Below are 25625 nucleotides of genomic sequence, written 5' to 3' on the forward strand. Positions count from 1 at the left end.
GGCGCTGTATTAGACTGCATTCATTTCACTGTAGTTAGTTGTAACTACAAAACTGGCAACAGAGTGTGTGTATATATAAGTATATATAGAATCAAAGGGTTGCTGGTTCAGACCCCAGCACTGACAGGTGGGTGTTTTCTGTTGTTTTCCTCTCCCTGTCTTCAGATAACTCGCTTATGCCCAGCAAGCCAGCTGGACAAACCCACCCTGAGGCGCATCTTCGAGGCCGTGGGCCTGAACCTTCCAGCTCGGCTTTTAGTGACAGCGTTCAGAGAGAGTGAGAACTCCGGCTTACCCCCACACGAACTCCTGTCACTGGGCACAGCTCTGTTGGCTGCCCTGAGCACAGACCCAGACATGGCCTCCCATCCCCAGCTCCTCACCACCATCCCGCTCCTGCTGGGCATTTTAGCAAATGGTCCTGTGAACCAACAGAGACAGGCAGCACAGGAAGAGAACCACACAGAAAGTAATCCTGCCAGTGTGGCAAAATCAGCAGGCGAGGGCAAGACCAGCAAGCAAGAGGGTGATGACGGCAGTGACGCAAACAGAGTATCAACATCTAAAGAAACCTCCCCGTCCTCCAAGCTCGATGAGGCAATGGCTGCTGACTGCTACCAGGTTCTCACAGCTGTGTGTGCCTTACCCAAAGGTCCTGACCAGCTGCTGAGCAGGGGTGCCATACCTGCTCTGTGCCAAGCAGTGGAACAAAACCAAACTTTCAGCCACGAGAGGGGGCTTGCCATGCTTGGCTGCCTCCTCACAGGTAAAACCAAGGACAAAGTGTGGAGGAAACACCCTGCAGACCTTCTCACTCTGCTGGCCAGGCTCTCCAAAGACTTCTGCCAAGCCAAAGACCAGACCAGGCTGGACATGTGTGCCCAGTTGGTGCAGTTTCTCCCCCCAGCAGGAGTGGCAGTGGAGAGTGAGGCGCTGAAGGAAGTCGTGACCCGTGTATGGGGGGTATTGAGACCCATGTTGCAGGCTAAGTTGACGCCGAGACAGATCGGGCCAATCCTGATCCTCAGTGCTTGTCTGCTGGATATGTATGGGTGGGAGCTGGTGGGACCGCCAAAGTTCTGCTGCTTACTGGTGAACCGGGCCTGCGTGGAGGTCAGAATGGGCTTGGAGGAACCGCCTGGTAACGAACTGAGCCCAGAGCTGCAGCACACTCTCACAGGTAGCGTGCTTATTTAAAATAGTATGTTATTGTAATTAGTAATAACATCTGCCTATTCTGAACAATTCTCCTACTTACAAAGCTGAAGCCACCATAACACTTTATGTTTTATTGTTTGATTTTATGAAAAAATAGCATGTGAATCTGATGTTGTTTAGAAACTAACACAGCGATGTGAACACAGCATAATGAAAATCTATAGGCAGCCATCGGAGGTCTGAGATGGGTCATGGGCTAAATTTTAGACAAAACTGTGTACAACTTGATTAGATATTTTCAAACACAGATGGGTGAAAATATAACCTCTTTCCATCTTTTGTGGAGTAAAACGGTTATAAGCGTTTATGTAGGTTTATGTCTATTAATCTCTTCTTTAAACCAGTGCTTTAGCCAGGATTCTAACCCCCCATGAAATGTTTGACCAGCCACCAAAGAACGTCTTTGAAATGTTCTTTTCCCACATTTTGTATATTCATTTAACTGTAAAAATGTATATATTTTATCGTCAAAGCATTCCCCACAATGCCAGGAATACAATTCTGGTTTAAATCAATTTATGTTTTTTGCCTAAAACGGTCAGATTTAAGAATTTTGACTCAAAAAAATATCTGAATCAGGCTTAAAAACACGGCGTGTATAATTTGTGTGTAACTGTAGAATGTAAACTCCTTCTCAGGTTATTTAAAATCCCCAAATTCCCTGAAACAATACAGAGGACATGACCTTTTGTGTCCTCAGTGATAGCTACGACCCTCTTTTTAATATCTATCCTCTTTTTCTCTTTCCATTAGTCAAGAACATACTTTGGACCTCATCATTTCTTTTTTTGTTTTGTTTGATGAATGCTTTGACTGTCATGGCTTGTGCCAATTCCGTGTTATAAAATTGGTGGTAAGCTAGTGTTGTGAAACCATGTGGATAAGATTTGATTAAATGTGATTAACCTTCTTTGTTACTTAAACCCAGTCTTCTTATTCCCAGGCTGTTACCGAATCATGGAGGCTGCCATAGAGCAGGCCTGCTGTCTGGGAGTGTCACAGTCCCCTGCACCTCCTCAGAGCTCCATCTCTTCACTCAGTCTGCAGCAGAGCAGGCAGGTCCTCGGGGTGTTGGAGGAGGCCTTCTCTGCTTTAATGTACCACCTGCAGCAGGTGAGAGGATCAAGTTTACGCTTCTGTTGGTGGCGCTCTGTTCTCTGTTCTTCATATTCTTTTTTTTAGACCCAACAAGCTACCAGTTGCTGGTTCTGGAAATGTAATCACTCATTGTGCGCCACATGATTCTTCATAGTGATGTGCCAGAAATGTACATCCCCTAGGAATTAAGAGTGTGGGATGAAATGCTCAGTAAAGTATAGCCTAGCTAACAATATAATCGGGAAATAATAAGCTCACAAATGGAGCTAAAACAAGTAGTAAATTAATCAAGTAGTCAATTGACAGAAAATTTGTTTTTAGAAAGTGGATTAATGTTTTAAGTCATTTTTCAAATAAAATGCCAACAATTCCCTCGTTACAGCCTCTCAAATGTGAGCATTTGCTGCTTTTGTCTTATTCGATAGTAAGATTAATATTTTTACGTTTTGGACTGTTGATACAAGGACATTGTAATGGGCATTTTTCACTGCTTTCTGATGTTTTATAGACCAAACGATGAACTGATAAATCAAGAAACTAAGAAGATTAACGGATTAATTGATAATGAAAATAATTGTTAGTCGCAACTCTACTTACAAACAAGCACAATTTCTGTTGATTAATAGGTAGTGTTATAATTGGATTCCGATTCTTCTTTTCAGTCCTACCAAATGTTTTATTTTATTGTGTTTTGCTCATTTTGTTTATTCGTTTTTACTATTTGAGGATGTAGCAGTAGGAAGGCAAAAACATTGTGGGCTTGTTTTTTTTTTTTTTTTTTTTCCTTGGCAAGAAATAACAAGCAAAGATGCACTGCCAGGGGAAAAAATGTAGGAATGAAATATTTTGGCAGACTAGGAAGGTTTTGAAAGGCAAGTGTTGAAACATTTCGTGAACTTGGTATATGTTAGAATACTTTTGTATTATACCAGTCAAGGAGAGCGTATAAATGTTGTGAACTCTTCACGAATCCCCATCAATAAATCTTTTTTTATATGAAAATCTTGCAAATTATTTGCTTCAGTATTTTGAAGTCCTGTAATGGTTCTTTGTAAAACATGAATTCTCCTCGGAGCTCAGCCTGTGCACTTTTCTAAAACACTCTCCCTCATCTCTTCCTGTTCTCGTAGGTGGATCCAAGTTGCTATGGTGACCCTTTTATTTTCGCCACATTCCGCTCTCTGTGCTCATGGCTGGCCGAGGAGACTTCCTGTCTTAAGGAGGAAGTGACTGGACTGTTGCCATTCTTGATCGGCTACTCCCGGAGCCACCTGCAGGGCGAGAGCCCAGAGCAGGGCCTCTCGGACTGGATGGCCGAGATGTCTGTCAGAGAGGAGAGAGGGGCGTGGACGGGCAAAGAAGCTCTCAGGTAAAGATGACAATACATAGAGGGAATCATTCATAACAGTACAATGAAAAACTTTATTCCATGGATTCATAGAGAAGACAGTACTTCCTTCCTTCCTTTCTTCTCATCCCTTGCATCCTCCTCCCTCTCTTCAGGTATCTCCTCCCAGCTCTGTGCCACCTGTCAGCAGAGGAAGTTCCCAGGAAGGTGCTGCTCACCCTCGACACCCCGGCCCTGCTGGTGGACTTTCTGTCGCAGTGCTGGACTTCCCTCAAGGGGAAAAGTGGGGTAGCGTCGGCCAGGGATCCCACCATGGAGACAGCCTGCTCAGCCCTCCTTAACTTCACCGTCACAGAGCCGGAGAGAGTCAGGTAGCTGGTTTTATAAGTGAAATACTCCTCTGAAGCCTGCAAATTAATGATCTGCTGTTCAATACCAAATGTGTTTCATTTATATCCATCAATACTGAGATATCACCGTTCATTCTCACAGTTTATGATGGCGTAAATTTGAACTTTTTGTGTTTTTGTTGTCTAGGAAGGACCCATGTTTCAGAACGCTGGAGGCCCTTCTGAGTGAAGCACTTCCTGTTTTGGTGCATAAACCCCGCCTGGTGGTCCTAGCGGCAAATTACTGCACATTGGGACTAATGATTGGCAGACTCAAATCAGCTCCTTCGGGTGAAAATGTTTTCTTTGTTTTGGTTAATCACACACTCTGAATTCAAATTTTACAGTAATTCTACAGTGCAATACAGCAAACCTGCACTTTTGTTTTAATGCTTGTATTTGTATCTTTATTCAATGTTGTTGACACAGTTTAAAGTTCCACTGCTTGTAAATAAGCTTTTTTCACAGCAGGCATTTTAACGTATCATAGTAGGAGATTCACGGTTGTTAACCAGTAACATTAATGATGGCTCTGTTCTATTCAGAAATCCCAGTAAGCCCTGTGACTGTAAGACAGTGAGCTAACATTCACAGTACCAGGACCATGAAACGGAAGCAGCTAAATGGAATTCAGCCATTACTAATGTTATAAGTTACCCCTGAGCGTTTCCTTGTATTCCTATGGGAATGCAGATCATGTGGGCTCAAGGTTTGGCCGAAATTCTGCTGTACACAAGATGCAGATTGGGGCTGTAAACATTACTGTTACTCTTAAAACGTTTGTTATGGTTGACTGAGTCTCAGAGAATATCTTTAAACCTGCAACAATCAGTCTGTTGACTCTGTTTTGTGAAATGGGTCACCTGTAGTGCCAAAGTCATGGACGGTTTTCACACAACTACGAAGCTCTTCTGAGCTTTTTGGCCTGTAGTAGCTCCGAGCTGCTCTCATCAACCCTTGTAGGCAGCTGTTGATGATGGGCAGGAAACTTACAGACAAACTTACAGAGTGACTCGTATCATTGTTGAGCTTCTAGAAAGATATTTATCAGTGGTTTGAAAGCGTTCAAAATAGAGCTAAAAGGAGAGTGAACCTTCTAAGTCATGGATATGGTGGTGGCTGTGTATGTGTCATCTTGTTTTGATGTTTTATGCCCCCTAGTCACCAAAATTAATGCATCTATGACTGTTAAATGTTTTGGTGACACTCGACATGTTACTTTTATATCTAGTAACGTGTTCTTGATTGTTCTTTTTTTTATTATCATGTTACATTTAAATATAGGCACAAAATGTCCGTTATTGGTAGCTTTGGTTCAAAAATATAAAGAATCTACTAACAACGCATACTTTGTTATTTTCCAGGCTCAGTTGAAGCCAGCCAGAGGCGGTTCTTCTCCACAGCTCTCCGGTTCCTCCGCAGCGCCCTGGACTCTGGCTCCAGCCCTGGTCCGGTTAAGGTGAGCCTCAGCTGGGAGGAGAGTTGGGACGAGGCCGCCGAGCTCTGGAGGTTGGGTCTGCAGGCTCTGGGAGGCTGCGTCCGTGCTCAGCCCTGGATCACCACGCTGGTCAGAGAGGAAGGTTGGCTCAAACACACACTCCCCATGCTCAGTCAGTGTAGCGCGCTACCTGACCAGCACACACAGGAGGCGCTAGAGGAAGCTCTGTGTGCCATGGCAGACCAGTGCCCAGTGTGTAAACTGGAGATTGGAGACATGATGAGAAATGATAAAGGAGCTCTGAGCTGTATGAAGAACCTGAAGAAGTCAGTGGGAGTGAAGTGAAAGCAAACTGCTGCCAACAGACAGTGTGCTCTTTAATGGAGTATTTTTAACTTGCAGAGTTGAAAATGAAGTAATAAAGGAGGGCTGTTACTGAAGCCACACTTGTGTGTTTATTACTTGTACCACTCTGACATGAATAATGCGTTACCTGTTGTCTCAGACTTTCTCGTAAGGAAATGATGAAAGGCCCCAGATACTGCTAGACTAGTGATCTTTGCAAATGAGCTTGTATTGAAAAGAAGGCACTGAAAATTATGATGCACAAGCATAATTTTCAGTATAATGTGATGTAAATGTTTTGACAGCTGTGCTCTGAAAAGACGCAAGCGGTTTCTTACATGTCAATTGTGAAAAGGTAATGTCTTTAATAAAGAGCTATTTTGTTAGAAAACCACCCAGAACTGCTTTTTGCTCGTTACTTTTCATGTATCTTGTTTTTTCTTGTAGCTTTGAACAACTTTTATTTTATTGAGCACCTTAACCTAAAGTCTCAAGTCTATTTGTGACTGTTTTTTAAGATTTACATCATCAGTAGGTACAAATGGGCCTCAAGGGTGAGAGCCACAGACAGGGAAGGGAAGTCAAAAAGTGTAAGTAAGTGACTTGTAAGTTAAGATGTGAGTCTTTTAAGGTCTTTCAATGCTCACTCTTAAAATAACTTGTCATTTCTGCATTTTCCTATGAAGGCTGTTGATAGTGTTTTTATTTTTTTTACATAGCTGAGACTTCATTCTTTTAGGGCAAAGGCCTAATAATTAAATATTCAAGCTGTGTAGCAATGCAAGGAATGACTGTTGTTGTCTTATTTTTTATTTTTTTATTGTTCTAGGATTTTATCATGTCAGAAACCTGGGATTTGAATGTTTTTGTTAAGTCTCAAGTAATCAAGTCTCTGAGCAGTCAAGCCCAAGTTATCAGGCCTCTTTGACCAAAAAAAAAGTCTCAGTTTACTCCTCTGACCTGAACACAACTGTATTATTTAACCAGTTTTGTATAAATGGAGTAGATATAATACAGGTGTTTTAAAATCTTACAAACCAGGATGTGAACTGTTCAACTGTAGTTAATCCAAGAGTCCTCTTTTCCGTGACCTACCACAAGATGGCGCACTGAGACTTTTTTTTGTTTGGATCTCGTGTCTTGAAGTTCTTGGCAAGTGACACACTCTTATCTATACAGAGGTACATCTGAATGTAAAACTTTAGTGATTTTGTTCCCCCTAATTCTGCTCCCTGGCTCTAATTTAGGGAAATAACTAAGTTCGTCATTTTATGCAATGTTGATGTTGGAGAAAGTAGATGGTAACGGATTAAAAAAGAAATACAGATTGACCACAATAGTAATTTTTTTTTAGTTATTAATACAGTTTTCAACAAGAAGTTGTAGAAATGTGAGTGACTTATCTCAATAAAATATTAAATGTAGGTTCATATTTATTGTTCTGCAGATATTTGGATACTTTTATTATTTCCTCAGTTCAGAATATGTGTATGATGATATACATTTACAAAGAGAAGCACTATAAAAATGCTGCATTGTTCTGTCAATGATTAAAAAGTCACGGTTTTGCCTTGTGATTATCACCGGGCAGCAATTTGTTTCTCATTCACCACTTCATTCCTGATCCTATAGTCCATGCACAAACCGTGAAGAAAGTTTTTAGCTACCCCCTCCGCGAGTCCTGTCACCTCCCGCCCTCTTTTCTTTTCTTTTTACACCCCCCCTCCCCCCTCCCCAACACCCATCCGTAACAAACTCCTGCATCATCCCTCAAACTAACTCACTCCTCTCTGTACCTTCAGCCCGTCTCCTCTTCATCCACCGCGTCACATTAACCCCTCAGCTGCAGCCTGACACCCAGACTGAGAGCCACCACCAGCGCCACCATGCTCTGGAAATCCCGAACCAAGACTGAGGGTTTGCAGGTAAAAGAAACACCTCAAGAGTTTTCTGTTTTCATTAGTAACAATTTTCTTTCAGCAGCTTTAGGACTGTTATGTAGAAGTCCATCGCCATTGCGTAAAAGGCTGCACATGGTGAGCCTGTTATTTTTAAGAGAAGCTGAATGCAGAAAATTCACTTGTCGATAATTAAACGTGTGAACGATTCGGCCTGGGTGAAATGTTTGGGGGAAATTATATTATTGGAAGTTTAAAACTGATTATCTCTGAGATTTTTGACTGTAGGGACCTGGATATCCGTGCGTAAAGGCGACTATAGTCGTAACTTAGACGTTCAAAATCAGAGAATATGATTTTCTTGTTAAAATGTGATTTCTGTTGAGATGCTTCTCAAGTAAACATTAAAACGCTGATATTTTAGAATCTCTCTCGGTGCGTAAAATCCAGAATATGACCTTTTTTTTAAAAAACAAAACAAAACAAACAATACATGTAAAAGTATAGCGTGTGTATGAATTAACGGCCGGTAATTGAATGAATATATCTCTTTAAGAGAAGTGGACCCTGTCGACCCCTCCCCTCATTCTGCCGGGCGCGCGCAAAACCTATAAGTAGTGCGCTCATGGAGAGACTGGAGAACTCCTGTGTGTGTTGTGCGCGCGTGTGTGTGTCTGGCAGCAGCTTTTCATCTGTGCGTAAAGAGCTCCGTCAAACAGAGAGATAAGGAAAAGTAAATAACACCTTTGAATTTAATGGACCGCTAAAACAGCCTGGATTACATCTCGGAGCATCTGCTGACATCTTTCAGTCGTTGGAAGCCTGAGCATCCTGTTGAGTTTTAAATTTGGGGGTATCCAGAGTGGTCCAGATGTTAATCCACACGTATTCGGCTATGGTGAGTTTGATAGAGGCTCGTGTTTTGAGCTTTTTTGACTGCTAATATCTGTTTATTACTAATGTAACAGAATTTTAGGAAAGAGTTTATTTTTTGTACCGAGTGTCAGTAGACTAAACCTGAACGTGATGTGATGCGTATAATGTGCTATCATCACTTAAAACAGCTAATTTCGAGTAAAGCAAGGAATAGAAAAAAAGACTATATGGTTTTATTAATGTGTTGCATTTTTAGACGTGTCAACTGTCAGCTTGCAGAGCATAATGGTCCTTGGGGATTTTTTTTTGCTGATAATTTCTGGTAAATTTGGCTTGTTCTTTGCTCTCCAGTAGAATCACAAGTGTCAAGTATCCACACTTCCCAATGAGCCTTGACAGTGAGTTCAGTGTTGCGGCGCCGCGCATCTGTCCGCGGAGATGGTCTTTGTCTGCACAGTGTCACAGCAAGTGAGACCGGCTGACAGTAACGTGTCCACTCACTGCAAAAAAAAAACTGTGACATGCCGAGACAGAGGACGGTCTGTCTTTCTGGAGGAGTGTTAATGCGGTTTACAGCTTCAAATATAAACTTCATTAGACTAAAATGATGAACGCACACTCCTGCACAGTGAGGTTGATGTATGATAGATACATGTATATGTGCTTTTACCCTGGCAGCGGGCCTCTCTGGCTGGCAGATAATGGACATTGTTCCACCACAACAGCATTGATCTGGGTGACCCAGCTTTGGGAAAATCCAATTTCACCAGGATGTGTGTGAGCAGAAATGTAGGCTAGTGGACTACATGTTTTTACACATACTGTGTCACACTGGCATTTCTTTTTACATGAGGGGTTAAACTTGTAAAGTCCAAATAAAATCACATTTGGTTTTCTGCGCCTTGTCAGCCTGAATGAACCTTTTTTTTTCTTTAATTTTCAGTTGCGGGTTCAATGTGGTTTTGTTGACACGATGACAGATTATTTACAGATGTACCCCCTCCCGGAGCAACGTGTTGTTGTTGTTGTGCGTTACCTGTCCTTTTGTGCAGCTTCGTGGTGGCCGTGACCTTTTTGACACTGTTCAGCAGCGATGCCAACGGCGTCTTCTGCCAGGGCGCATCACTTCAAGCGCTGCTGCTATTTCCAACCATCTAATCAAAATGGAAATACATTTATTTATTTATGTGTTATTGCTGTTTTAAGTCGTAGTAAACCCGTTTTTATAATATTTACAAGTTTGCGTTTTTGTGAGTTTGTCTGTAGACGAATACAGCCCTATGTAGGCCTACAGATTTATGCTTCCGTTTTAAAAATATTACATTTCCCGGAGCTCAACAGTTTTTGGAATCTATCTGACATTTGATGAAATAGTCAGTCCCGTTTTGCACCTTTGGGGGAACAGTTTGATGAGGTGTTTGAGCTCCTGATATGAAGCAAACTGTTTAATTTTCTGCAGGACCGCGCAGACGGACTAAGCGGCTCTTCGCCGAGTGGGCGCCTCTCCCAGCTGTCCTCCCTGAACCAGGCCGCCTACTCCTCGGCTCCCCCGCTCTGCCACACTCCGGCCTCTGACTTCCAGCCTCCGTACTTTCCTCCCCCCTATCCCCAGTCCTCCCTGCCATACTCCCAGAGCCAGGACTCGTATTCCCACCTGTCAGACCCATACACCTCCATCAACTCCATCCATCAGCATCAGCAAGCGGCATGGCACTCGCAGAGGTCGCGCTCCGAGGAGGGGGGGCTCCTGTCACAGTCGCACCGGGCTCTGAGCCTCGACCCCCGACGGGAGTATCCAGCTGTCCCTCGGCTGCTGCATGGTCTCGGGGAAGGTGCTGCCGCTCTCGGGGACGGTCCTCTCGGGATGCACCTGGGACATCACGGCCTGGAGGATCTTCAGGTGATTTTATTTATTTATTTTGGTTTCCCATCCTTTGGTTGCGTTGGCGCTGCGCACTGGGAAGACCGTGCGTAAAGTCACTCGGTATCAGTGCGCACAAACATGAAGTCTTTATGAACAAAACCTCTTCTAGTCCTCTTTGATTCTTCATTTATTTCTATTCTAATTAATAACACAAAAACCCAATAACAGAGAAAATAAGTGAAAAATCTTTCGTCCTTAAAAATACGTGGATGTTGGCAACAACAGCAACACTCTTCCATTTCTTTCCTTCGTTCAAACGACATAAAATATGATGAAATAGCCCACATTAATAAAATAGATGTTTAAGTAAACACCTTTAATTAACAACTACTACATTGTATTAATAATTTTCCGTAATTTGGGAATTTTCACCTGTTATTTATTTTTATTTTTTGAAAAACCTCCTGCAGACCTGTAGCTTATTTTATCTGAATTAACCCCAAAAATTCACACGAGCAGTTTTGGTGTCTGATATCAAAACAAGAAGGACAACATCTGTGCGTCGCTCACTCTAGACAAAATAAATAAATAAATAATAATAAAAAACAGCCTACTGTACTGTTGGAGTGAGGTGAAATATTAATTTCTGCAAGAATATTAGCATTTATGTTTATTTATGTGCTCTTCAAAATTCGTTCATAAATTCATAAATAAGAATATTAGAGTAATTAAAGTGTAAATTTTAAGTGGCCTGTTAAATAAGTTTTTTTCTAACATGATTTGTCGTTTTTAAGAGTTTTTGAGCCAGAGATGTGTTTCCAGTTTATCTAAAATGTTAGGCTGAAGTTGAGCTCAATGACTGGCATTCATATTAGATATCGGCTTCAGAAGCTTCGGGGGAAAGTGTTATGAGTTATGTCACTATATGAAAATATTTAATACTTTTCTGAAATGTTAAGATTTTAGTTCTAAAAATTGCTGTTGTTTTTTGGTGACATTTGCCCGTCTTATTATTCGTCACCACATTCATGCAGTATTATCCGATGTCTCGCACAGAGACAAAGTGATTCTGCTCATACTGCAGCCCTTTTGCCTTCTGGGGGGGGGGGTTCATGGGGGGGGAGAAGAATAGTTTCTATGGTTTATTGAGCAGTCAGCTTCCCTGCAGCAGGTGCAGCTGCAGACGCTGTTTGTTACCTCCTCGCAGAAAAACACACCGAGACCAATTGATCTGCACGGTCATTAATAGAAAAGAAACGTTTGAGAGCAGCGCCAGGCAAGGAGTCAACCCGGGCATGTTACTGTTAAACGCTCCCACTTGACAAGGACCTTTATTTGATTAATGGATTATATCCTTCGCGTTTGAATCCTCTTATAAATTCACCACAAAGGAGACATCCGAGAATCGCCCTGCAAGACAATTTTATCCTCAATGAATGAAAAGATCAAATAAATTGCAAAGGCTTTCATTTATGCTTTGAATCGGTGAGCTACGGTGGCTGTTTTTGATTATTATTGAATCACATTTTCTTTTTCACATATCAATTTGTCCTAAATATGCCCATAGTGAAAGAAAAATGAACATTTTTTTGATGTTCACATGTTGGAAATTATTACATTTCTACACAAAAAGAATATAGAATAATATATAAATAAACTGCTCCTTAGTTATTTGAAACAGTGTGAATTATGACAGTATTTCTTTAATTTAGTTGTATTTTTAGTGAACAAGTACATTTGTTGCACTGAAAAATTAAGAGGCAACTTTTCTTGTCCAAAAAATGATTTATGAACCAAACATCTTCACCACATGAAGCTCATAAATAACATAAAAATATACATTTATATGATTCTACAAATTTAAAACATTAAACATTAACATATTTCCTTTTGTCGAGTGTGTGTAGAAATATGAATAAACTGTTTAAAATGTTAAATCATCTGCCATAACTTCCATCATCTGCTTTCCTTTTTGCACAAAGAAACTCGCACTGAATCAAATAAGAGTAACAGATTTTATTATTTACTTGCTGTGAGGGACAACCTAACGTTGGACTGTCCATCTTGCTTTGGCCTGAGAGAGACAAGCTGTGTGTGTGTGTGTGTGTGCATGCGTGTGTGTGTGTGTGTGTGTGTGTGTTGGCTGTGAGGCCGGTGGATAAATGATAGTAACTGTCTGTCTGTCTGACACAGGGAATGGAGGAAGGATCAGCCTTGGGCATCCTCGACCACTCTGTCATTAAAAAAGGTAAGAGGTGGGAGAGCTCTGTGTGTGTGAGTGTGTGTGTGTGTGTGTGTGTGTGTGTGTGAGTGAGTGTGTGAGTGTGACAAAGAGAGAGAGAGAGAGTGTGTATGTGTGCATTTGTGTCTAAGTGTGCACCTATATAATTGTGCTATACATGCTGAAGGGGGTTTTGTGTTTAGGGGCACTGCAACACCAGTCTCTCTCGCTGTCTCACACACACACACACACACACACACACACACACACACACACACACACACACACACACTATAAATAATTCTGTTTTGCTATTTCATTTGAAGTCAAGAAGTCCTCTAATACTCAGCTGCAGACTTCACCCCAAAGGCACACATTCTTAATGAACTGTTCATGGTCATATGAGAGAGAGTTTGTGTGTGTGTGTGTGTGTGTGTGTGTGAGAGAGAGGGGGGGGGGATTAGAGTGAAGAGGAGAGGAGAGAGAAGTGGGGCAAAGAAGAAAAGGGAGGGGAACATGATAAAAGAGGAGTTGTGGGGAAATTTGCAGAGTATGATCACTCTAATATTACCGACACTTGAGTTGCAGGAGACACAGGGGCACGATTATAAAATTCAAGTTGGATTTGTTGCTGGTGGAGTGTGATACTGTGAAAACCTTGCTCAGCCAAAGAAACCCTGATAGACGTGGCCTGTTTGGATGCGTAGCGCTGCTCCCAAACAAGCTAAAGATGACACCTGCTGTGTTATAAAATTAAATGTACTTCTACTGACAAAAAAAAACACTTCAACATAGTGGATGCTTTGTATTTTAGAGAATTCCCTTTAAAATGAAGAACTTCTGTAAATAATTATCAATAGTTTTTTCTCCAAAAATGTACAGACAATTGAAAAATTGTGGATCGTTTCTTTTCTGATTGCCTAAATGTTGTAATTTAAACACCACGTGAACAACATCCACTCACATTTTGAATATATTTTGGCCTCCTAATTCTAAATATCCAAACCTCTCACTGGCCTGAAACTCTCCACGCCATGAAGTTTTCACAAAAACAAGGATGTAATTCTCCAAATCAAGTCCCTGAAGAGGAGGAGGCTCATACTGTAAATTTCTAGCTTGAGTCAAACCGCTTGAATGTCGCTGCTGCAAACCAGCAGTCATTTGATGAAGTGACAGTGATTCCACTTGTTTGCCGAACGCTTAAATTTGATCAATTACCGCAGCAAGACTCTCCCCGGCAAGCACTTATAGCAGACCGCAGAACAAACCTAAAGCCCTCATGAATAAGAAAATCCAATAGGGAAAGAACAAGACAAAATATAGAAAAAAAAGACATGGAAGAGGGGGGAAGATAAAGAGTGGGAGGCACAAGAAAGAGTCAAGCAAGAGAGTGAAAGATGATAAGAGAAAGAGAGGGAGGGGCAGACAGATGACAAAGGAGAGAGAGGGCTTCAGAGGAAACTCTGCTGCTCTGTGGCCTCGCAGGCTGGCTGATCAGGCTGGTTGTGAATGAGGGGATTTTAAGAGATTTTTTCAGTTCTGTGCTGCGCAGCAGGGCGTCGTAAAGAAGCCACCCGTCGCCCACAGAGTGTGAGGGGAGAGCCGGCGTCCCAGACTACAGTTGTACAGTTAATTTATTTATTTTTTAAAGAGAGAGAAAGGAAAAGAAAAAATTGCACAGCCATCAGGATTGGAGAGACCACAGAAAGAGAAAGAGAGATGACATTGTTTAAATTTTAGGCACATGTTGCATATATTCTTGTAAACACATAAATGTATTGTTTACTATAATTGCAAAAGGCACCTTTATTGGCTTAATTCATTTCCTAACTCACGTTAAAGGGCTGGTTCATGTTTTCTAGAGGACCTTTGTTGCATGTCTGTCCCCGTCTCTCTCCTCTTGATTCCTGTTATCTCTCTGCTGTCGACTTAGTAGTAAAGGCATAAAATTCCCCCCCAAAACATACATTGTTTCTCTTAGACATTTTCACTTTCTTAACTTTGTCAGTCACGCTGATAGTTTTGGTTTAATTTGTCCAGGTCTGCCTTTGAACCAATACAATGGACGTGAATGGACGTTTGATGAAAAATCGCATTCAAAATATGCAACAGCAGCAACAAATTTTGCCAAATACAGTTTCCCAATTGCCGTTGGAAAATCCACATTATATGCTGTCAGTTTTTTTTATTAGTACTATTTCTTCGGCCAATGAAAACTGTTCACAGAGAGGATTGTGTCCAAAAGTCCAAAAAAGCACCTTAAACCAATGAGGGACAGATCTACTTCATCTTTTCATATCCTTGTTAGAAAAGGTGGTCCTCATAAGTATAGAAGTAGATTAACACACACACACACACACACACACACACACACACACACAAAGGGGTTGATTAATTTCAATCCTCTCAATTCAGAGGATTTCTGCCCACACAACTGCAGATTTAGTGAGTTTAGTATTTAAGATTAAGACTCCAGAGCTAATTTCATCAATTAACACTTTAAAAGATGACATAACAAAGATTGATAGACACTGCCAACATAAACCATTATTAGTTATTGTTAGAGTTTAAGTGAAAAACCTTGCCTGTCAGTGCTGCAACAGGTATTGCACCAAATCAAGGAGATCAAATTTTAACTCCCAAATTTCTCCTCCTCCTCTTCCGAAACAAGACTGACAGAAAAGAGAATGTGAATTCAGCTCCTCAAGGTGTGAAATAAAGCTATTTGCGAATGCGCAGTTAAAATGTAACCACCTGCAGTTTAAAACAGCAAAATCAACAAGCAGCACTCCAGAATTAGAGCTGTCAGCGCAGGGGTGAACATTACACTGAATAGATTAATCAGGAGAGAAGGAGCACACTGTCATTCACACGACCCTATTGTCACTGCAGAAGACATATGTTTAGATTGATGATCTTTATTCATACTTTATCTCTTTTTCCCTTTGCATCCTGTTTTTGTTGCTGTTAAACTTTTCGTAGCTTTAATACTTTTTTTTTAAACATTTTTTTCATTACACTTTTCACCCAATACACAAATAATGCAAACAGCCTAAAAGTATGTAAAGTTTCTCTTTTCTACCTCCTTTTTTTCCTTCATTTCTCCCCAGTTCCTATCCCGTCCAAGCTGAACGGGTCGTCCCTGTCGTCGTTGTCCATCTGTAAGGAGGGCCTCGGTATGGGAGCCGTGTCCAACCCAGCCGAGGTTTTCTGTTCGGTCCCAGGTCGCCTCTCGCTGCTCAGCTCCACCTCCAAGTACAAGGTGACGGTCGGGGAGGTGCAGCGACGCCTCTCCCCGCCTGAGTGCCTCAACGCTTCACTGCTTGGTGGAGTCCTCCGCAGGTGAGAGGAAGATGGGGAAAGAATGAGAGGGTGTGATGTAGTTTTGAAGTTGGCGTTTTGGGAGTCCAATTAGGGACTCCAAGCCTACACTCAAAGACAAAAATACGCCTTAAATCTTTTTTCCCCCAGCCTTGTCTGACTTCTCAAATCTTTGCTTTTATACTGGAGAGTTTTACCTCTCTAGGCCTCTAAAACTGTTAAAATGCAACAGTGTGAAAGTGTCACAGCTTATAGACATATGCAACATATGTTGGTCCGCTATAAAGGGCCACAAGCCTGAAAGGTTGAGAACCAATCCCCTTAAATAAGTTGAATTCAAAACAGCTGTTGGTGTGTATCTCTCTTGTTTCCGTTGATAACTGGCTGAACATAGATGCTGGGAATTTAAGTTAAAATAGTTCTTATTTAACTGTCTAACAAAACTAAAAGTAGATGACGAGTTAGTTTTGATGTTGGGACATCACAATACAAAGCCAGGGATTTTATCTACAGTACACAAACACCATTTGGCTCCAGTGTTCAACAAAAGTAAATGAAGAAATCCGTCACAGAAAAGGAAAAGAACAGCTTTTCCATCAGCTGATGCCTAAATAATCAATAAAGCTGTGATGCCTAAAACATACTGCAGTTTGAGTAAAAAAAACAACTGAGATCATTTTCCAATGTCACCAAAATGAATTGCTAGCTCATCTACAGTATATACAAACAATAACTTCATGACCCTGCTTGTTGAAAGTCACTGGAAAATGTAGGACATCAGTAACTGTCGCAAAATATGAGTGGGTTAACTACACTGGGGTCTGAGCGCCTGATGCGATTCAGATCCAAAGACTCACTGACCTGGAGCGATTGTGACTCCAAACTTTAGCCTAATAATCAAAAACAAGGCCATCAAAGAGGATTCTGGCAGCCTCCACCAGCCTTCATGTTGCATTTTAAATAGTTTGCTACCAATTTCACATTAAGTCTGCTGATCGCTTTACTGCACAGAGGAGCTTCTTTACGGCACAAAACAGGAACGCTGTGCTGTTCTAGTGAAAAAAAGGAGGTGCCAGAAAAGGAGGTTTCTGGCACTGGTGTACTGTGGATGGAGTTCAGGGAAAAATTACTCTCCAAGATTTTTATCCATTTTGGTGAAAGAGAGAAAAGACAAGATCCAGAGTTTATTGGAAATGTAGTCTTAACAATCGCATGAACAACACTGCAGGGGAGAGATAGCAGCGACTAAAACATCTTTAAATATCTTTAAATCTTTAAATGTAATTTTATAAATGTAACAATAGTAATATGACAATGATAAACTGACTGCACATTGCACCTTCAAGCATAGGAAGCAGGCTACTTCCTTATATTGGATTTGCGAATATGGATTGTATGTAGTTAGTTTATACAGAATTCTTTAAACCACATGACAGAGGCTTTTGGTGTAAACGTCCTTTGCTATCAACCATGTACGCTTTAACTTAACTATGGGACCAGGGCTGAGGATCCAAAATGGGTCATGGGACTAAATCACAAGAGAAGCAATGTGGTTTAATGAACCAGAGCCTCAGGGCAAGAGAACAACTTCGTGATTTGGGTTGCAGGCTGAAACACTTTAAAAGGATATAATTAAAAGATCTAAAGGGTTGTAAATATTGTAAACCGAGTCCCTCCCCAGCAGAGATACAGCTTCCCCACTGATAACAATACATGTACTTAACTTGAGTATTTCTATTTTACTTTATATTTCTACTTCACTACATTTCAGAGGAAAAATTCTACTTTATACTCCACTACAATTATTTGACAGCTATAGTAATTGGTTACTTTGGAAATTAAGATTTTACATATGAAATGAATGATCAGCTTATAAAATACAATGGACCCAAAAGTATATAGAGTAGTTCAAATTAGCGACAACAGTGAAATACACCAATCCCTATAATCCATATAACACTAACTGGGGCTGTTTTCTGCATAAGTACTTTTACTTTTGATAATTAAAGTACATGTTAATACTTCTGTGCTTTTACTTTAGTAAGATTTCGAATGCAGGACGTATTTTCACACTGTGGTATTGCTACTTTTAGATTTAGATCGATTTAGGATCTGAATACTTCTTCTGCCAAAGCTGCCATAAATAGCTGTATTAATAATATTTCTGTATAAATAAAAATTGAAACGTTCTTAAATTTAGATATTTAAGAATAAAGAAAGGGACGAGAACAGCCAAAGAAAGGTAAAGCAATAACTAAAGGATGAAAGGCAAAAACCCCCAGAAAAATACAAGACACTATCAGTGTTGACAAGGAACATACTGTAGGGATATTTCAGCTTCACAATCACTTACATAAACGCACACATACACAAATGCATACACACATACCCAGCCATGGACACAATACAGAGACACAGGCATACACCACAACAAAACTCATAAAGACAAACACACACACACACACAAGGACCAGCTCCTAAAAACTGCTCTCTGTCTCCCTGTCCCCCCTCAGGGCGAAGTCAAAGAATGGTGGCCGCTGTCTGAGAGAGCGTCTGGAGAAGATTGGCCTCAACCTGCCCGCTGGGCGACGCAAGGCAGCCAACGTCACTCTCCTAACATCTCTGGTGGAGGGTAGGGAAAACACACACACATACAAATACAGTGACCTGCATATATCCTGACAGATAGAGACACATTTTCACATAGGAATATCCTCGCATGAGCAGACATGAATAAACAGTCATAGCATGGATGGCTGCATGCGTGCGGGTCCACACACAAGTGGAGGGTGTCATTTGAAAAGCTAACGCTGCGGCTGCCTCACAAAGCCAAAGAGCAGTGAACTGTTTTAGTAGTGAAAGTGAGAAAAACGGCTGCAGAGTTTGTCTCATGACCCAACCTGACCTGAGCAGTTACAGCAGTCGGTTGTGTATCATTTAAAAGCATTTATATGGATCATTATTTGATATGAAATCTAAACTGAAGCGCTGACCTTTGACTCTTAAAAACAGACAGAAGTAGCAGCTGCTTTTTTGCCCAACTAATGCAGAAGACTATCCCTTTTTGTACTGTACTAGTTTGACTCGGTTTTCCTGTTTTAATAGACACACTCTCACTCTCTTCTTCCTCCTCCTCCTCCTCCTCCTCCTCCTCCTCCTTCTCCTCCTCCTCCAGGTGAGGCCGTCCATCTGGCGCGGGACTTTGGTTATGTGTGTGAGACAGAGTTTCCAGCCAGAGCCACAGCTGAGTATCTGTGCAGGCAGAGCGAGCCAGACCAGCTCCCAACACGGCGCAGCATGCTGCTCGCCACCAAGTGAGTGTTTCATCCCTAACTCTGCACATTTTAGACGTTTTCTGTTTGTTTTTGTTTTTTTAAAGAAGCATTCCACCGATTATAGATGTCAAAGTCAATTTGCTTTTGTAAGACATTTAACTGTTGTAAAATGTCCTCGGTGGCTCTAGGGAGTTTTTGATCATTCATTTTTTTTTTTTGTTAGTCTCTAGTGGGTCGCACATCTTAAAAGAAGTGCAATACTAAACTACTGGAGTGCCTCTTTAATCAGGAATCAATTTTTATCAGGACAAGTAGTGCTAGATACCAGGCCTACCAGATCCATGCCAAATGCTGATAAAATTAATTAAGGTAAAAATATCAAGGGTCACGTTTTTTGGGGGAGAACTGCATTTAAATGCTTCGGTTATATCAAGTTTTTTTATGAATTACAAACTTAATCTGTTTTATAAGAAAGTGATGAAGATTTACATAAACGAACAGTACCTGATTCTTATTAAACGCAACTGAAAATACATAGTGTGCTATTTTGTTTATAGTTTACCAGCAAGTGATACATGTGCAAAACAACCTACATTTTGGTCACCATCCCAACACAGCAGTTTTGAATTTCAGAGTTTAAATGTTTGTCTTTTCTCGTAGGCGCACTTTCAATGTAAAACATTAGATTTCCAAAACCTTTGTGAGGCCACAAAGTAGTATACAGTATGCACTTAAATACTATATGAGGTGCGATGGCCAAGAGGCAAAAACAATATCAAGAAAAAAGGCACCTGCACTCCTAATAAATGCTCCTAAAAGATTTATTCAGTACAGCCACAACATTTTGACAAAGAGGTACATTTTGTGTACGACTAATGTCAAAACGTTTTTCTTTTTTCTTGATATTACCAAAACCATTAAAAGGGAAATAGTAGACATAAGTATAATGTACATGTCGCTGACCCCCCCCCCCCAAAAAACTCCTGTGGCCTTCCTGTTGAGAGTGTAAAAATCTGTTTCAATCAGGGCAAAGGCCACATTTATTCCATATAATGGGGTGCTGGGTTGATCGATAAAGGGGTCACTTCTTCAACAATAACTAAAGACTAACCTGGATTAATTTTTGACAACACTGAATGTAGTTAAATCTCAGAGTCCCATAATAACAAACTAATGCCTAATCTTTTTTTTCCTCAGGGAGATCTGTAAGGAGTTTGTGGACCTGATGTCCCAGGACCGCTCTCCACTGGGTGGCAGTCGACCCACCCCCTGCCTGGAGCCCGGCGTCCAGGGAAGCCTCACCCACTTCAGCCTGCTCACCCACGGCTTCGGTACTCCCGCCATCTGCGCGGCGCTCTCCGCCTTCCAGAGCTACCTGATGGAGGCGATCAAAATGCTGGACAAAGGAGAGGGGGGAGGGAAGAGCCACCACGACAAGGAGATGAAGCACCGCAAATAGAGGGAGGACAGACAGATGTGTTGATGGATGGATGGATGGATGGATGAGAGGCAGAAAGGAGGAGAAAGGAGGGGAAAAGACTGACTGGTGCCCCTCTGCGTCTTTACCTTCGCCCTCAGGATAAAAACTGAGACTTTTACCTCCCAGAAACCTCTGCGGTCCCTCTCGTCGAGGAGGCGGGGTTTATGATGATATCTGTACTGTAATGTGTGTCCACAACCACCTCACTCAAAATGACGCATGGACCTCTCTTCTCAGTAGCTGGTTTGTGTCACGATGGCGTCTACAAAACATCTCTTCAGGATGAGTTCCTACATATGGCTGTATGCTTTTATTTATCCCCCGCCCCTTTTCTTTTTTAAATTTTAGTAAACATGTCACCTTTATCTGTGTTTTAGAAACCCCTGCCTTCATCAGTCACTCTCACACACACACACTTATACACATTTTGGGACTGAACTCATCTGGGAAGTGTCGTAAGCCATATCCGAGACAGCAACCTGCTCTTTGCTCCTTTGGAACTTTGGGAGACTTTTAACTCCACCTGATTGGACAAGCACAGCTTCCATATGTAGTTCTTCTTAATTGGTGGTCATGGGAAATTGAGTTCTCTGGGTTCTTTAGCAGTGGGGTAAGGAGGAGTCAAAGGCAGCTAAAGGAGATTTGTTTTCTTTTATTTTGAAGTACTACGTGTTGGTAACTTAAGAAAATAACACGAATCATTTTGTACTTTCTGTGTATGTTTATTATTAATGTTATTACTGTTGTTATTATTACTGTATTACGGCATAAATGTAATATATTATTAAACAATTAAGAACTGATCGGTTGAGTTTCATGAGTGTGTTGTTATGTTTTGATCTGAGATATCAGAACAATAAAAAGTAAAGGCACCTTCAGGTACCTTTAAATGCAACTGCCCACTTACTTTTATATTCAAAGGTGGCAGTGGGCTTTTATTGTGCTCTTATTGTAAATGGTTCCTTTTTCGCTTTATAGAAATAATGATATTTTATATTGATCCCTGTAGGCAAAGTCTGTTGTGACTTCAACAGGAAGGTCATAGCAAGGGCCGCAACTAACACTTAATTTCATTATTGATTAATCCGTCGATTTTTGGTTAGTTGCTTAGCCAGTAAAATGTCAGAAAATAGAAAAAAATGTCCATTATAGTTTCCCAGAGTCCAAAGTGATGTCTTCAATTTGCATGTGTTATCTGATCAACAGTCTAAAATCAAAATATATTTAATTTACAAGTAAATGTGGACTTTGGTCCAGACAACTGTTGCATTGTCATGAAATTTTGTACAGACATTTATGGTCCCCAGAGCATGAATCGTACTGACTTTGATGATCCCCTGACTTTTATTGTAGCACCACCAGCCAGTCAAAGTTTTAACTAGTCGAGAAAAATTTCTCAACATCTTCCAGATGGATTGGGACAAGATCTTGTACAGACATTCATGGTTCCCAGACGATGCACCCTAACTTTTCCTCTAGAGCCACCATGATGTTGACATTTGTAGTTTTGAAAGAAATGTCTCCACAACTATTGGATGGATTGCCATGAAATTTGGTATCGAAATTCATTTTTCCCCTCAGGATGTAATCTCGTAAGTGATCCTCTGACTTTTCATCTACCGCCAACATCAGGTCAAACTTTTATTTGCTCAATACTTTGGTTTGTGACCAACTACCAGCAAAACTAATAACATTCCCATCAGCCTGAGCTGTACATTGTGTCTTGTGCTAATTAGCAAATGTTAGCATGCTAACACGTTAAACTAAGATGGTGAACATGGTAAACATTAGCATATTAGCATCGTCATTGCAATCATATTAGCATGCTGACGTTTGCATTTAGCTCAAAGCCTAATTCAGCCTCACAGAGCTGCTAGTGTGGCTGGAGACTCTTAGTCTTGTTGCTTGATAAATTACTTTAACTATTAATCTAATACTAAAATAGTTGATTAATTATCTGTCAATCTACTAAACGATTAATCGACTAATTGTTTTAGCACAGGTTTATCACAGCTTAAAGGGAATTAGCAACTTCAGCAGGCCTGAAGCTTGCGCTTGCCAACACAGAAGCCTGAATCAGTGGCCATACAGGTATCATGCTTTGGAAAGATTTTCTGTGTGTACCCCAGGGGCCTCTCAAAAAATCAGGGCCCCTCTGTGCATGCAGGGCTCCAGCAGGGGCCCAGGGAGACGGCGGCATCACAGCTGCAGCCCTGAACACTGTACCTGGGAGAACGGAGGCAGCGGTGCGACCCCCAGCGCCCAACAAGCCGCACTGCTCGGCTCCCCCTCAACCCATCTGTTTTGCATTTCTCCCACCGACCACCTCTCACCTCTCCTGCACAGTCCTTCGCTTTATTTAACCAGGATGAGATACTCAACGCAATTACTGCTTTCCAGGGACTGCACACATACACGGGTCGCCTGCTCATACACTCTGAAACATCACTCATTTCTACCTGCCGTATGTCCCTTTCTCTCCTCCTATCTCATTACCCTCCTGTGTCAATTCCCCCCATCCCTTCATCTCCCTCTCTGTAACCTAACTCCCCCCCTCCTCCTTCTCCTCACCACCCTCTCCCCTATTCTCTCCCTCTATCTGACACTCAGCGGGGCCGCTCTCCATCTCTCTCTGTGCCTCCAGGCAAACATATGCTGCTCTTCCCGTCAGATTCCGGTGTGTTTGAGAGAGGAGGGATTGTTTAATGTTTATTAATCACCTGTCTGTGGTGGAAAAAGGAGATGATGATAGAGCCACACACATACTCTCTCTCTCTCTCTCTCTCATACACATGCACATGGGCTGTCTCGCTCACACACACACACACACACACACACACACACACACACACACACACACACACATTCAGCTGTGATGTTACCTACTTGGCCTGGTTTTTCCATTTACAGCTGTATATAAGTATGCTCATCTACTGTAACACTCCCTGTAAACAGTCCAAACCTATTTATTTCAGCAGCTACGTTTTTAGCAAATAGTAGTTTAGTTTAGTTGATGTTTTTTTTTTTTTTTACAAAGATGATCCTGCAAACCCACCTACAGGCCCATTCCTAAACTTACAAAATCAAATTCAGCTATAGTTATGTTTTAAAATAAAGTGTTGAATAGTGTCTTGCATCAAGATGTTGTTGTTTCATATTGTGAATTTGATGCCTGACAAAGGTCTTTAACGAAAAACACTGCATTTTCAATAATCTTTAAAAAGTGCTGACAAGTGTGCAGGAATTCAAGTGCTTTCTTTTGAATTGAGTCATTTTCATATGCACCTGTCCACCAGGTGCGCATTAGACAATATTTAGCAGCATCGACATTTAAGATTTGGTTTATTTTGATACAATTGCATCCTGATGGTGAGCCATTCCCTACAAGGTTTGAAAATAATTATTTTTCAACTTGATTACTGACACATCACCCCTTTAAATAAAGCAGCGTAGAAAATGTGTAGGGGGGCTAGTTTTGTTATTTTTGGGACTTAATTGTGCAAAGTGCAACGGTTCATGCAATCGAAGACATAAATGTTCTTTCTTTATGTCATCCTATTTTCTGTGCAAATTGTGACAAATTTCCAAAAATCACAAAAGAGTATTGATTGTTGATTGACCTTGGGAATGGCAGTAATAATAGTAGACAAAAAAAAAATTATTTAAATAAATAAATTCTTAAGTCAAGGTCCACTTAGTAAGTTTTTCCAGAGCTTTCAACTCAGTTTGCTCATTTGTCATCACATCAGTACCATAATAGGTGATCATGTAAATATGTCAAATGTATCATACTTTATCATAAAGAAGAAAACTGAGCCATTTGCTTGACAACTGAGCACACTCCATCTGCTGATGAAGACCGTGGGATGCGGTTGAAATCCCCAGAAAAAGCTAGTAAATTATTTACAGTAGTAAAGCACGTGAGAAGACTTGTATTTATCTGTATCTTCAGCTTGTTCCTTCTCAGTGGCCTTCCTGTTGAGGGAATTGGTATCTGGTGTTATACCTGACAAAATAATTCACTTTAGTATTTATATATGATATTTCAACTTTCCAAGGTTAGAGTTGGGGTGAGTGAGGGTTAAGGCTCAAATTTATTTAAATTCAGGATGTGTTGTGTATTGGATGGTGGTAAAAAAAAAATATATATTTCCTGAAGCTAACCTGGATTTGTTTTTGACAACCCTGCCCAGGTACGCAGTCTGAATCACAATCAGAACACCTGTACAATGTAACCTGATTTGTTGCTTTCTGCAGGTGATGTTTATTCATTTACTGACACTGCATCAGAGAGGTGTTGATACTATGGTAATTTTCAGGCCATCTTCTGTCATGTTTTAATTGACTACATGGATATGTAGCTATTATTAACTTCAGGGTCCCATGTCAAATCATTTTTGCTAGTTAAAAAGTAAGAAAACGATTATTATTATTACTATTTGAGCATATAGTAGCTAGCATATATCCACTTGTGTACTGAATCAAATTTGTAAGTCACACAGCTTGTGAGCTGTATTTCTTGATATAAAACAATATAGACTTTTACAAGCAGAGTCCTAAAACACCATTTAAAACCACATGATTTTTTTTTTTTTAAACTTTACAGTAAATACTACCAACATTTCTATGTAGTTTGGTCATTTGGGGAAATGGAACGACTTTTTCTTTTTTTAAGTAACACCATATGTGCATGCGTGTTTTATTACACGTGTACAAGCATGAGCAAGTGTACATTACCCACACACACACTCACTGAGTACAAGAGCAAAAGTACACAGCCAGAAGGCTGTTCTCTTTCTATGTGCAGATGAGTAGACTAGAGAGCAATGAGAAAGCACCACAGGGACAAAGAGC

At 41.0% G+C, this 25625-nt stretch overlaps 2 protein-coding genes across 4 annotated transcripts in view; both read left to right on the plus strand.

The window, feature by feature from the left end:
• The window catches only part of ncdn (neurochondrin), a 7686-nt gene extending 1456 nt beyond the window's left edge, over positions 1-6230 (plus strand). For both annotated transcript variants that reach the window (XM_044172973.1, XM_044172975.1), the window contains exons 3-8: positions 166-1180; positions 2162-2331; positions 3447-3685; positions 3820-4035; positions 4202-4344; positions 5418-6230. In XM_044172973.1, coding sequence (XP_044028908.1) covers positions 166-1180; positions 2162-2331; positions 3447-3685; positions 3820-4035; positions 4202-4344; positions 5418-5836 — 2202 coding nt within the window. In that variant the 3' untranslated portion in view covers positions 5837-6230. The remainder of the gene's footprint in view (positions 1-165; positions 1181-2161; positions 2332-3446; positions 3686-3819; positions 4036-4201; positions 4345-5417) is intronic.
• Positions 6231-7572: 1342 nt separating this feature from the next.
• tfap2e (transcription factor AP-2 epsilon) lies at positions 7573-21670 on the plus strand. 2 transcript variants are annotated; one of them, XM_044172976.1, is made up of 7 exons: positions 7573-7761; positions 10070-10510; positions 12668-12722; positions 15806-16037; positions 18530-18648; positions 19192-19330; positions 20489-21670. In XM_044172976.1, the coding sequence occupies exons 1-7, from the start codon at positions 7723-7725 to the stop codon at positions 20748-20750; spliced, it is 1287 nt and encodes a 428-aa protein (XP_044028911.1). In that variant the 5' UTR covers positions 7573-7722; the 3' UTR covers positions 20751-21670. The 2 variants fall into 2 exon arrangements, with proteins under 2 accessions (XP_044028911.1, XP_044028912.1); XM_044172977.1 differs by lacking the exon at positions 7573-7761 and adding an exon at positions 8356-8632.
• Positions 21671-25625: the final 3955 nt, after the last annotated feature.

The sequence above is a fragment of the Siniperca chuatsi genome, linkage group LG17 (assembly GCF_020085105.1).
Source record: "Siniperca chuatsi isolate FFG_IHB_CAS linkage group LG17, ASM2008510v1, whole genome shotgun sequence".
Taxonomy (NCBI): Eukaryota; Metazoa; Chordata; class Actinopteri; order Centrarchiformes; family Sinipercidae; genus Siniperca; species Siniperca chuatsi.